Below are 14,579 nucleotides of genomic sequence, written 5' to 3'. Positions count from 1 at the left end.
AATTTTGTAAAAAGTATATGCACTAGAGCTTGTTTCCATATAGGCCAAAATTCACTTAGTTTTATAATGTTGAGAAAAAGTCCAATTAAGTGACAATATGATATTTTTTAAATAACTTGAGGCGATAGCAATAAATTGAATAATTGCAACCATCTGATCTATTTTGGTAAATGTAAAAATTCAATATACCAGCAAACAGTTACATTTTATAGGTTGAACAAATTCAAATAAATTGTTAATAAAAAAAATGTTTTCAATTATTTACCTATAGGAAGAACCTGTAGTAATAAAGAAACAGTTAACGTTGGGATACAACAAATCATCAGAAGGCTATGTAACAGATGCATCGTATGGGAAGATTATTGTCTCACTAGTGTTTAGACCTGTCACTTCAGTTGAGAAATCAGGTATTCAACCTTTTTATTAGTATCTTTCAATATATCTAGTCCAACTATAAAAACAAATATGACTTATAAAACAGGGAATTAAGAAATACTTGAATAATTTTGAAAAATGGAAATTGATTGTTAGTTTCTGGTCCATAAAATAATTAAACTAAACAGGGTTAGCTATGCATGGCTAATTTGTTAGCAAAGAAATACATATGAAACTAATGTCTCCTTAGTCATGTATGCATGGCTAGCTTCTAAGTCAAATTAGTTTCTGAAGTAAATTATTACTAAATATTCCAGATATCAAAGTTTTCTATTTTCAAATAAATCCCTGTTAAAGGTCAATTAAACAACTATTTATGATGTTAAGTAGGAACAATTTTAAACAACTATTTATGATATTAAGTAGGAACAATTTTAAACAACTATTTATGATATTAAGTAGGAACAATTTTAAACAAATAGTTTCAACAAAACAATAAGACAGTCATTTAATTATGCGTCCATATCAATGATATTGCTCCTCTTTTAGTCTGAGAAGTGTTGTACCTTGAAAACATTTATTCCTCATTTTTTTTACAGAGAGATACAGGGTAGCAAGCTTAAGTGACAGTGGGAAGAGAGATTACTTGTATAATGAAGATCTTGTATCTCCTTCATCTGCTGTGAGTAAAATGGAATATAGGCTAGATACTTTGTGGAATATTTAAGTGTTGCCTCTATAGTACTGGTAGTTAGCTTTGTATATTCCTAATTAGCTTAACTTTCTATTTAAAATCTCTCACAAAATACTGATAGCTTACACTTTCATAAAAAAAAGTGTGGTGATGCAACATTAAGCAGTCATTACTCAATCAATCAATCAATCAATCAATCAAAATTTAATTCACACAGAATTGCTGTACATATATATATATTACAGATTCCTTATTTGCATTGCTTTAATTTTTAGTGATCAGTTTATTGAAGCTATAGCTGAAAATTGTACTATGGTATTTGCTATAATATAAGTTATTTAAGGGATTAATTATAAAAAAAATCATTAAAGGACTTAATAAACAACATTAAAGTCTTTTGATTTATCTAAACAAAAACTACCAGTATTGTCAAGTCAACACTAACATGGCTTTTTATTATCTTTAATTTTCAGTTGACTTTATATCTTAGAAATGTTGTTTGTTGTATACACTTCAGGAATTAAAATATTTTTACATTGTTCTCGTAAGTAATTTCAAATAGCATCCTAGTACATGTATAGAGGAAATTTGTAACTTGCATCTTGTTTATGTAATTGATTGCATCTGAATGATAAAACCTGAGAGAAGTTCATTTCATATGGGATTCTGTATTCTTTTTCTATAGTGACTGAATATATTTTTCACTGTTGATTATAAATGTCCACAGGAAGTTTATAACTCAAAATGATGACATTCATTTTTACCAAGAAACAGACATAACTTGTAGCAATTAATGTTCTGTAACTTACTTACTTATTGCCTTTTATGCCGTTGGCGTGTAGGGCAGTAATGAAGGTAGCAATTAATGTTCAGTAAATGTTATGTTAAATAATTGCTAAAAAGCAGGTGATTTAATATACTGCTGATATTTTTTAATAACATGTTAAATTGTTGTGTTTTGTTTTAGCCTAGGAGGTTTTATACAACAAACCTGTAATCACTTGTTACTGCTCTTTCCCAAATTTGTTCCTTAAATCATGAATCTGACTGTAAAATTATAATTTGATATAAGTAGTTACATCCTTTGGTATGAAGGACTCTTTTTGGATGAAAATTGATCAGCCCCACCCTTATTACAATTTTTTTTGGGATATTTCAGCAAACATAATAATATGAATAAAATGACCTTGATTTAATTAATGACATGTAAGGATCTGAGAATCATTTCTTATATATGTCTTAGTATTACATTATTATGTGCATCCACCCTTTACCTCTTTTTCAAGTTTTAATGAATTAGCACGTGTCAAGAAGGACTAGTTATTTTATTTTTGTCTTGACAGTATGATACCTCCAGGTTCTAACTTTTGTTTTACATAATCAGTAGTTAACAAATTGTTTATTTCTTAACCTATTGCATGGTTATTCCCCTTTAATGCATGATTCACTTACTAAATATCTCCCACAAATTACAAAAAAAAACATAATTGAAAGTTCTGTATGATTGTCTCTCATTTGAGAGGTTTGCGGGTCTTTTGATAAAAAAATCTTACAAGAAAAACAATTTTAGTCTGAAGATCCTCTTGTCTTGTTGCATTATGTGTAAATGTTAAAAAGGTGATCACTTAAAGATCTTTAAAAAAAGGTTTTTATTTTTTTGCATGAATAACATTGATAATTTTTTATTCTGATCATATATTTATGCTGCTATATTAATTATTCAGCCTACAACATCAAGATCATCATTTCATCGGATTGACCAGGTATACAGTAATCGCAATATCAATGTTTTCCTACAAAATTTTAAATTAAACTTCAAATTGTTACATGTATCCATCTCTAAAATCTGATTTTAAAATGTGTTTTACATACCTTTTTAATGATATAATCTAACAAGTTTTTTAATGCCTGAAAGTAAAGGCATTTCTTATTATTCAAATACATAAAATGGTAAATTAACAATGGAACTTTTTTAAAACAAAGAATGAAAGCCAGACTTGAAAACATTGGTATATATGGTACATGAAGAAATGAATAAATTCCACTAGTAGATTATAATAATGACATTTAGGTACTATTTATTTAACCATATGTAAAAAATATTGCCTTGCATGTGTATTCAAAATAGCATGGATAATAGTACACTTAAAATATATATATTTTATATGGACATTAAAAAAGTGACATTTACCTATGTACACCATTGCATTGATTTAGCTTGTGTTTTTGTTTATGCTGCTTTTTAGCTTACATATTCCAAAAGAGTCAAATGAGTTTTTACTTGGCTTCATTGTTTATTATAAAACATCTGTTGTAAAAATACAAATTATATGGAACAAGTAAAAGACAAAATAATCAATAGCTTTGCAAAGGATGAATTGCCACCCAAATGTAATGATGTCAGAAAAAAAAAATATGATATTCAATTTAAATTATAGTTAATTACCTCAACAACTGTCAAACAAGGTCTTCACATTTAATGGTGCCCTTAATTTTCTCTGCCAGACTCAAAAATTGCTAAAATTAGTCAGTTGTGGTGAATCCCCTTTGGAATTATTTTAGAAGCTCACTCACAATACTTGCTTTGAAACATTGTGTTCTTATTGAGTCAAGGGTACTTATAAAAGCTATTTAAGTGATACAGCTTCCTTTGAACATTTAGTTTCACCTTATAAATAATTGCAGCCTTGGCCAAACATGTACTAATAGTAGTTTCACTGTATGTAAAATTTTATATAGCTGCTTACTATAAACATGGTTAAATGTCACTGTTTTAAAATGGTTGTGTAAAATCTTTAATCATGAATTAAAAACCTTCATTGCTTTGGTATATCTTTTGAAGCAAATTATATTTTTCCATTGAAGAATTTTATTGGAGTTATTTCCCTTAGCTGCCGTGTTGCAAGGCAAACTGATTGATTTTCTTGTTTGACTAACGAAATTTTAACATGTAAGTTTGATAAAAGATCCTTACTAGATCACAATAATGAGTTAAACAAGACTAAAACAAATGAAAATTATTCAGAAAACAACCTTTTTTTAAAGTCTAGCAGTCAATTTAACAAATTTAATTTTAAGGGAATTTCAGCTTATCGCCCATCAACATGTTGACAAAGGGAAATAACTCAACTTAAGTCAATGAAAAACCGTCTTTTATATTCAAGTTAAATGCATGTAAAATTCATTGCAATTTTTTAATTTATTTGCAAATTCCTCATTTTAAATCTCCATTTTATCACTATCATCAGTTAATATTCACTGTTATTACTCATGTTTGTTTCTCATTCATATCATGTTATCAATATCACAATTTTCCCTTCTAAGGAGGAGATAACTCCCACAGAGGTTCATAAAGAGGTAGGATATTGCATGTTCTAAAAAAAGTGTTTGTTTTAATGTATAACATTGTAGATATCATTGCAGTTAGAAGGATGAACTTATTGGACTGTAAGAAAATGATGTTCAATATAGTTTTAACCTTACTAGAAAGATTGTTGATATGTCAATGGTGTCTTGTATGAATGTTATGTCTGAATTTTGTAGCATATTGCTTTGCATGTTGGGTTAGTTGTAGGCATTTGTTAAAGAATTCAGTAGCACTACTGTATTACCATTTATATTTCCCATGTTCCAATAGGTTTTAAAATAAGTAAGGCTTTTTTCAGGATTTCATAGTACCGGTAGTGTTGAAGGTTTCTTAGTTGTAATGAATTGAATGTATTCATTTTTTATGAAACTGATAGTCATGCACATAGAAATAATATTGTATCAAATCTCTAACACTAGTAAATGTTGTATTTAAAAAAAAGATATGTCAGTTTTCTCTAAAGACAAATGGTTTTCAAAATCTTTTTCATTAAAATGTAATTTCATGAAGAAAATTAAAGCATTGTATTGGGACTTTTAATCATTGAATATTATGAAAAAAGAGAAAATCTGGATGAAGTCAAATCAAAGGTCCATAAAAACAAAACACTTATTTACTAATATTGAATTTAAATTGGGATTGAAGAGCTTTGATTGATTAGCATAAGTTTAGGGAGAGATAATTTAAAATCACTTCAAATTCAGCACACATAGAAGGCTATCTTTAAACATAATTTTATACAGGACAGTTGCAGACAAATGATTTCAGAGGATTTCTCTGAAACATCTAGATAAATTTTGGACAAACCTGTTCCTGATCACATGTGGTGTCTGCTTTATGAGCTCCCTCAATGATAATGCTATCAGCTAACATTCTAACAGTAATTGATATAATAACACCTGTATACACCTGTATAACTTTGTCTTTTCTATAACAAAATATATTTGACTAGATTATCGTAATGGATATGAAAATAAGGAGATGTGTGATACATTAATGAGACAGCAACCCAATGACACAAAAACTTCATTGAAATTATAGGGTATAGGGTTATGGAATCTACCTTTAAAAATATGTCTTGTAATTATACCTATTAAGCACCATGAATACTTTTAAATTGTACATATATACATATTTATGGTTTAACACTTATAGTGATTTGTTTTTTCTGTTTAAAAAAAATTGTTAGGAAGAAATGAAAAAAATGGTTTTCAAAATCTTTTTCATTAAAATGTAATTTCATGAAGAAAATTAAAGCATTGTATTGGGACTTTTAATCATTGAATATTATGAAAAAAGAGAAAATCTGGATGAAGTCAAATCAAAGGTCCATAAAAACAAAACACTTATTTACTAATATTGAATTTAAATTGGGATTGAAGAGCTTTGATTGATTAGCATAAGTTTAGGGAGAGATAATTTAAAATCACTTCAAATTCAGCACACATAGAAGGCTATCTTTAAACATAATTTTATACAGGACAGTTGCAGACAAATGATTTCAGAGGATTTCTCTGAAACATCTAGATAAATTTTGGACAAACCTGTTCCTGATCACATGTGGTGTCTGCTTTATGAGCTCCCTCAATGATAATGCTATCAGCTAACATTCTAACAGTAATTGATATAATAACACCTGTATACACCTGTATAACTTTGTCTTTTCTATAACAAAATATATTTGACTAGATTATCGTAATGGATATGAAAATAAGGAGATGTGTGATACATTAATGAGACAGCAACCCAATGACACAAAAACTTCATTGAAATTATAGGGTATAGGGTTATGGAATCTACCTTTAAAAATATGTCTTGTAATTATACCTATTAAGCACCATGAATACTTTTAAATTGTACATATATACATATTTATGGTTTAACACTTATAGTGATTTGTTTTTTCTGTTTAAAAAAAATTGTTAGGAAGAAATGAAAAAAATGGTTTTAAGAATATTAATGCTTCTTTGAATTGTGTTTGAAGACGGAAAGAGGGGGTTAACAATTTTTAATTTGCTCAAAACAGATAACAGTAAATTTAAAATACTGATAACCAATAATAGCAATTTAAATAATCTTAAATGAGAAAACAATGAATTCAAAAATCAAAAAACAGTTAACAGGGGTAATTTTTTTCACAATAACATTTAACAGCACATATATTTTCAAAATAACAGTAAACAAAAGTTTAATATGCCTAAAACACCTGAATAAAAAAGATCTTGCCCCTCCTCTTTGAATGCCAGCTGAGTGTGTTAGGCCCCTTTGAAGAATATTTGCATTTGCAGTATTTGTGTCGGATCAAAGGTTTTATTGTGTTTGTTTTAATGTTTTGCATGTACTGATTTTACTGTTGTATTTTGTGCTGGTACCCATTTGTTTTAATGTTTTGCATGTATTAATTTTACTGTTGTATTTTGTTTTTGGTACCAGATAATACAATTATATTTTTTCAGGGAGGTGGACCAAATCACCAGACATCTAAGAAAGTTACACTTGCTGAATTATACCCAACAAGTTAGTAAATATTGCTTGATTTTTTTCAACGTTTATTATTCACTGACAGCACAAATAGTGCCAGTAAAAATTATTTCTCTCATTACATTTTCTAGGAAATGGAAGTCTAAAACATTGGATTTAAATGACATTATTACTGAAAAGTAAGTTTTGCTGAATATAGAATCATATTCTTAAAGTTAAAATAAAGGTTAGAAACTTGCTTTGATATAGGTTGACTAATGAGTGAATTATATGTATTAGTTTCTCCTAATTTATTTTCAGCTAAAACTATGGTAGATTTGACAATTCTTCAAGGCAGAGATTTGATTGCAATGGACAGAAATGGTAATGTTTGACTCAGATTTTACAAAGTTGTTGCTATCATTTTATAATCATATTTATGAGGGCAGGAGGACCTTTTTTTTTTTTTTTGGACGTCCGGTTTGGACCTTTATTTTTTGCGGGAAATCAGGATTGGGCCTTTATTTTTGGGAGAATTCAGGATTTACACCTATAGGGAATCGGAATTGAAGATTTATTTTCCATGATCTGGGAAAGAGTGTATTTTTTCAGGAATTCAGGATGACACTCATCCTACCCCCATCTACTTAAAGAATGGATGGTATACTGCATTGACTTTATCTTTCTGTCTGTATGTCTGTCTAACTCACTCAGTCAATCTCTTTGTATGAAATGAAAACTTTCATTGCATATACCTAGACATATGTATTATGTCTTTTCATACCTGTGATACCTATATGCCCATTTTGCCTTGTTTTTCAACATGGGTCAAGTTACTGTGCAGGAACAAGAGTGTACGTAGAAGAAAAGATCTATGACGAATCTGTAGAACGTAGTACAGAAAAAGCAAAGAATAGGACTGTTGGTGATTCTTACTTAGAATAATTGGTCATGAGCTTGGAAATACTGCATTCCCACATTTAAATGATTTTCAGATCTGCTGTGCAGCTACTTTCTGTTTGTTGACACTTTCATATTTTGCTTGACCCACTATACATGACAGTGTTCAAGGTTGTTTATGAGAGGGGATGGTTTAGATATATGATATTTTGTTCTTAAATCTTTAAAAAAGTTTCAGCCATTATTTTTATTCAAACATATATTATGTTCAGGCATATACATGTATAATGCTGGCTTCGGTATCCTATATTCATGTTTCTGGAATAATCTTTGTTAGTGTAATGTTTTAGAGCAATAACTTCTTAAGTTCAAAAGTTTGGGAAGATATGTATGTGCAATGTTTTAGAGCAATAACTTCTTAAGTTCAAAACTTTGCAAAGATAAATATGTGCAATGTTTTAGGGTAATTACATATGTCTTGCACACTTAAATCAGTATCATATACAAACAGAGGAAGAATTTCTGTGTTTCCATATGAAATAATTTTGCTCAATGAATTATTCTTGAATTTAGGATTTAGTGATCCCTTCTGTATAGTAAAAATGGGAGAGAAGAGATTACTGAAGACCTCAGTAAAGAAGAAAACTTTATTCCCTAAGTGGAATGAGAGTACAACATTTGAGTTCAGTAATGAAAACCAAATGATTGAAATTGTAAGTTATTTTGATAGATTCATTTAAAAAAATGAATAACTTTTTTCCTCAAAACAGGCATAAAATTACAAAAAAGTCTTGTCTTAAACTATTACTTGAAGTTTAAAAGAGATGATTTCCAGATAGAACATTGAAATAATAATTAAAGTTAGGGAAATAAATCTATATTAATTATCAATCCATTAAGAAGAAATTGCAGTCCATAAAATAGATTTGTCCATATATAGTAAATAGTATGATTTTACATAAACTACAGTATGAAAATCATATGTTTTTGCCTCATCCCTTATTAGTAAAGGAGACTGGAAACTTCAGTGGAATTAAGGATGTACACCTCTGAGGAGCCAAAAATTTCTAGAATTAAACTTTTTTTCTAAACCTGATTTTTGGGTTTATATGACTGTAAAAAAATAATTGGCGAAGAAAAAATCATATGGTGGTGCACTTCTGTTTTTTGCTACGGCCCTTTGAAAGTACCCAATTTTGATGATTTTCCCATTTTTCATCAGTTTTTGCCCATTTTTGGGCTATTATCGTGAAAAAAATCACAGTTCTACAATTAAACTTTTGTTCATACTTTCAATTAAGATGAAGTGGACCAATCTGAATAAATTTAAGTTAAAAAAACTATAGGTAGGTGTTAATATAAGAAAGTTTTATCATATTTTGATGCTTTTTCGTGTCAAATTTACCATGCTGTCAATTTTGAAAATTTATGATTTTTCTCTGTTTTAAGAACAAAATGCATATTATTTAAACTTCTTTGTTATAAATGATTGAAAAAATACATATCTCAGAAATTTGAATAGAAAAAGTGATATGGGATGTACATGTTTCTGGTAAAATCATTTATTGTACCCCTCACCCATTTTCTCAAAAATATGGCTAAAAGACAAGACTTGATTGGTAATAAAATTTGAAAAATTTATTACTCAAAAACTACTTATTGTAAATACACAATTTTTTCACAGAGTTCAGTTTGATTATGATATTTATTAAATTCATTGCTATTTTCCACTTGTATCACATGTTTTGGAAATAATCCCAGAACGAGATTTCAACGAGACTGAAAAGTCAGAAGAATACATCCTTAAGAATAAAAGGAAATGTGTGGTATATATTAGAGACAGCACCCAAACAACACAAAAATAAACTCAAAATAAATCTAGAGGACAACAAACAGGTTTCTACAGTGGACAACATGTCAAGATCAAAATCTTGTACAATTGTGGATAAATTTAACAAAATCTTGTACAACTGTGGATAAATTAAACAAAATCTGGTACAATTGTGGATAAATTTAACAAAATCTTGTACAACTGTGGATAAATTTAACAAAATCTGGTACAATTGTGGATAAATTTAACAAAATCTTGTACAACTGTGGATAAATTTAACAAAATCTTGTACAACTGTGGATAAATTTAACAAAATCTGGTACAATTGTGGATAAATTTAACAAAATCTTGTACAACTGTGGATAAATTTAACAAAATCTTGTACAACTGTGGATAAATTTAACAAAATCTTGTACAACTGTGGATAAATTTAACAAAATCTGGTACAATTGTGGATAAATTTAACAAAATCTTGTACAACTGTGGATAAATTTAACAAAATTTTGTACAACTGTGGATAAATTTAACAAAATCTTGTACAACTGTGGATAAATTTAACAAAATCTGGTACAATTGTGGATAAATTTAACAAAATCTTGTACAACTGTGGATAAATTTAACAAAATCTTGTACAACTGTGGATAAATTTAACAAAATCTGATACATTTGTGGATATATTTAACAAAGACTATTAAAGATATGCCATCAACACAAAATCCCTAAAGGACAAGGAACATTAAAACATAAAAATGAGAGAAGATATCAAGGGGACACAGACAATACCATTGGGCAAAAGATAACAACTAAAAGACCAACAACAGTCCACAAAATACTACACAGAAAACTAAAGATTGAGCAATATGAACCCCAACAATAAATGGGACTCTTACGGGTAATCAGTTCCTACTTTGCTTGTGGTATCTGTTGTGGTTCTTATGAAATTTGGTTAGAGTCACATTTAGTGATGTATTTATGGATTAAAAGAGGACATGGTTGTGGTCAAAAGACGACTTGCATCAGACACATGTAGATGTAGTGGTTGCAAACTATATTTTGAGATCTCAACACTCCCCCTTTTAATCTCAATTAGTTGAATTACTAAAGGAGTAGACTGAAGATTTCATTTATTTATAGGTTAAGGTTTTCAATAGACACACTAAATATTATGACAAATTGGTGGTAGAAGATCATCTTTCTAGTACATATAAAAATGGGAAGATGTGTGGTATGATTGCCAATGAGACAACTCTACACCAGAGACCAAATGATGTAGAACAACTATAGGTCACTGTACAGCCTTCTACAATGAGCAAGCTATAAAAGGCCCTGAAATTACAAATGTAAAACAAAACTAAAGGCCTAATTTGTTTACAAAATAATAAGCGAAAAAAAAAGGTATGATATACAGCAACAAATGACAATTACTGAATTACAGGCTCCTGACATGGGACATGCACATACAGAATGTTATTGGGTTAATTATAATCAAAGTACTGAAGTACTGAACATCGGATGACCGCAAGTTCTGGTGGATGGTCACAAGCACTTGTCTCAGAAAAAAAAAATCATATCTCTATATCTGAAAGTTGGGTTAAGGTACATAGATATTTTTTTTTTCTGAGACAAGTTCTTGTGTCGATGATGAATAAATGACAGGGAATTCAACCTCACCGTAATAATTATTATCATATTGTAGTGATATAATCATTTGTTATCAGTATATTTTGGTTTGTTGTTATATATTATATTAATATTTGTATAACAGTTATATATATATAATAGCAGATCATCTTAATAACTCTACAGGCAAATTTTCATCCATTTATATATCATTCTATTCTACTGTTCTCATGATAGTGCAGTGCAAGTGCATGGTGGACACTCTTCTGTAATAATTCGTTTTTCCAAATTGGATTTGAGTAGGCATTCATATTTTCCCAGTTTTGTTGCAAACGGTTCTCGAGATATTCTTCCGCATGCGTTAACACAAATTTTCGATATTCATGATTTGTTATTCATATATATATTTCTCACAACAAAACATTTTCATATCATTTATCTATGTTCTTAAAAATTATTTTCATGAATATTTATTGATGAAATTAATATGTAACAAGCGATAAGAAATATTATCATATTCTTGTAGAAAATAATGGTATAATTGTACCTCTTGATAAAACTAATTTGTACATATATTTATTCATTAAATTTGAAGAATTGTCTTAGCCGTGTGATATGACTTTCGTTATCAACTGCTTCCGGTATATATCAACTGCTTCCGGTTTATATCAACTGCTTCCAGTTATTATCGCATGCCTTTCTTTAACGTTATCGCAAAGCATTTCGACGTCATTCTGCAAATTCCGGAAAAATAAACCTCAATGGTACATTTTAGTGAAAAACATAACTAAGTAGAATAAAAGAGTGAATATTAGGAAACAGGAAAATATATAATTAAAAAATGCAAAACAAATAATACAATAAATGAATTTTATAATGTTTTAAAATAGTTTTTATACGACCGCAAAAATTAAAAGGTTGGGATTGATTTTGGGGGTTATGGTACCAACAGGTAAGGAATTAGGGGCCAAAAATAAGCATTTTTGTAACTTCCAGACATAACTTGTGTGTTAGTGTATGGATCTCTCTGACATTGTACCACAAGGTTCCATATCACAAAGGGGATGCTGGGATTGATTTTGGGGGTAATTGCCTCCAAATTTTAGGAGTAGGGGCCAAAAAGGGGCAAAAAACAAGCATTTTTCTAGGTTCTTGATAATAACTTGTGTATAAGTGTATGGATCTTTCTGAAATTGAACTACAAGGTTCCATATCACAAAGGGAAAGCTGGAATTGAGTTTGGGGGTAATTGCCTAAAACGTTTAGGAATAAGGGGCCAAAAAGGGGCCAAAAATAGCATTTTTCTAGTTTCCAGAAAATAACTTGTGTTCAAGTGTATGGATCTCTCTGAAATTGTTCTGCAAGGTACCATACCACAAAGGGAAGGCTGGGATTGATTTTGGGGGTAATTGCCTCAAAATTTTAGGAGTAGGGGCCAAAAAGGGGCAAAAAACAAGCATTTTTCTAGTTTCAGGACAATAACTTGTGTGTAAGTGTATGGATCTTTATGAAATTGTACTACAAGGTTCCATATCTCAAAAGGAAAGCTGGGTTTGAGTTTGGGGGTAAATGCCCAAAACATTTAGGAATTTGGGGCCAAAAAGGGGCCTAAAAACAAGCATTTTTCTAGTTTCCAGACAATAACTTGTGTTCAAGTGTATGGATCTCTCTGAAATTGTACTGCAAGGTACCATACGACAAAGGGAAGGCTTGGATTGATTTTGGGGGTAATTGCCTCAAAAGTTTAGGAATTAGGGGCCAAAAAGGGGCAAAAAACAAGCATTTTTCTAGTTTCAGGACAATAACTTGTGTGTAAGTGTATGGATCTTTTTGAAATTGTACTACAAGGTTCCATATCTCAAAAGAAAAGCTGGGTTTGAGTTTGGGGGTAATTGCCTTAAACGTTTAGGAATTTGGGGCCAAAAAGGGGCCTAAAACAAGCATTTTTCTAGTTTCTAGACAATAACTTGTGTTCAAGTGTATGGATCTCTCTGAAATTGTACTGCAAGGTACCATACTACAAAGGGAAGGCTTGGATTGATTTTGGGGGTAATTGCCTCAAAAGTTTAGGAATTAGGGGCAAAAAAGGGGCACAAAACAAGCATTTTTCTTGTTTCAGGACAATAACTTGTGTGTAAGTGTATGGATCTTTATGAAATTGTACTACAAGGTTCCATATCTCAAAAGGAAAGCTGGGTTTGAGTTTGGGGGTAAATGCCCAAAACATTTAGGAATTTGGGGCCAAAAAGGGGCCTAAAAACAAGCATTTTTCTAGTTTCCAGACAATAACTTGTGTTCAAGTGTATGGATCTCTCTGAAATTGTACTGCAAGGTACCATACCACAAAGGGAAGGCTTGGATTGATTTTGGGGGTAATTGCCTCAAAAGTTTAGGAATTAGGGGCCAAAAAGGGGCAAAAAACAAGCATTTTTCTAGTTTCAGGACAATAACTTGTGTGTAAGTGTATGGATCTTTATGAAATTGTACTACAAGGTTCCATATCTCAAAAGAAAAGCTGGGTTTGAGTTTGGGGGTAATTGCCTTAAACGTTTAGGAATTTGGGGCCAAAAAGGGGCCTAAAACAAGCATTTTTCTAGTTTCTAGACAATAACTTGTGTTCAAGTGTATGGATCTCTCTGAAATTGTACTGCAAGGTACCATACTACAAAGGGAAGGCTTGGATTGATTTTGGGGGTAATTGCCTCAAAAGTTTAGGAATTAGGGGCAAAAAAGGGGCACAAAACAAGCATTTTTCTTGTTTCAGGACAATAACTTGTGTGTAAGTGTATGGATCTTTATGATATTGTACTACAAGGTTCCATATCTCAAAAGGAAAGCTAGGTTTGAGTTTGGGGGTAATTGCCCTAAATGTTTAGGAATTTGGGGCCAAAAAGGGGCCTAAAAACAAGCATTTTTCTAGTTTCCAGACAATAACTTGTGTTCAAGTGTATGGATCTCTCTGAAATTGTACTGCAAGGTACCATACCACAAAGGGAAGGCTGGGATTGAGTTTGGGGGTGCTGAATCATAAGGGGGTTCAAAAAATTTAGGGGAGGTATTTTTTTTTTCTTTAAAATTTTTCATTTTAAATTGGTTATTTCTGATTTATATATAAAAGCAAACAATAATGATATGGGTTGAATAGGTAAATTAAAATTTTTTAAGTTCTTAGACCACATTCATTCTGTGTCAGAAACCTGTGCTGTGTCAAATATTTAATCCAAATTCAGTGCTGTATCAAGCTTGAATGGTGTGTCCATACTTGCCCCAACTGTTCAGGGTTCGACCTCTGCGGTCGTATCAAGCTGCCCCCAGCGGATCATTTTATTCTT

At 30.4% G+C, this 14,579-nt stretch overlaps 1 protein-coding gene across 8 annotated transcripts in view; it reads left to right on the top strand.

Annotated features, from left to right (window-relative positions):
• LOC127698326 (uncharacterized) overlaps positions 1 to 14,579 on the top strand; it is a 61,986-nt gene that overhangs the window by 20,930 nt on the left and 26,477 nt on the right. For 6 of the 8 annotated variants that reach the window (XM_052201731.1, XM_052201725.1, XM_052201727.1 and 3 more), the window contains exons 14-20: positions 272 to 407; positions 975 to 1,057; positions 2,794 to 2,832; positions 4,394 to 4,426; positions 6,893 to 6,953; positions 7,218 to 7,280; positions 8,370 to 8,509. In XM_052201731.1, coding sequence (XP_052057691.1) covers positions 272 to 407; positions 975 to 1,057; positions 2,794 to 2,832; positions 4,394 to 4,426; positions 6,893 to 6,953; positions 7,218 to 7,280; positions 8,370 to 8,509 — 555 coding nt within the window. The remainder of the gene's footprint in view (positions 1 to 271; positions 408 to 974; positions 1,058 to 2,793; positions 2,833 to 4,393; positions 4,427 to 6,892; positions 6,954 to 7,217; positions 7,281 to 8,369; positions 8,510 to 14,579) is intronic. The other 2 variants (XM_052201726.1, XM_052201729.1) reach the window with 2 other exon arrangements.

Source organism: Mytilus californianus, unplaced genomic scaffold, assembly GCF_021869535.1.
Source record: "Mytilus californianus isolate M0D057914Y unplaced genomic scaffold, xbMytCali1.0.p SCAF_4, whole genome shotgun sequence".
Lineage (NCBI taxonomy): Eukaryota > Metazoa > Mollusca > Bivalvia > Mytilida > Mytilidae > Mytilus > Mytilus californianus.
Note: the sequence above shows the minus strand (reverse complement) of the source record. Positions and strands in the feature narration are given on the sequence as shown.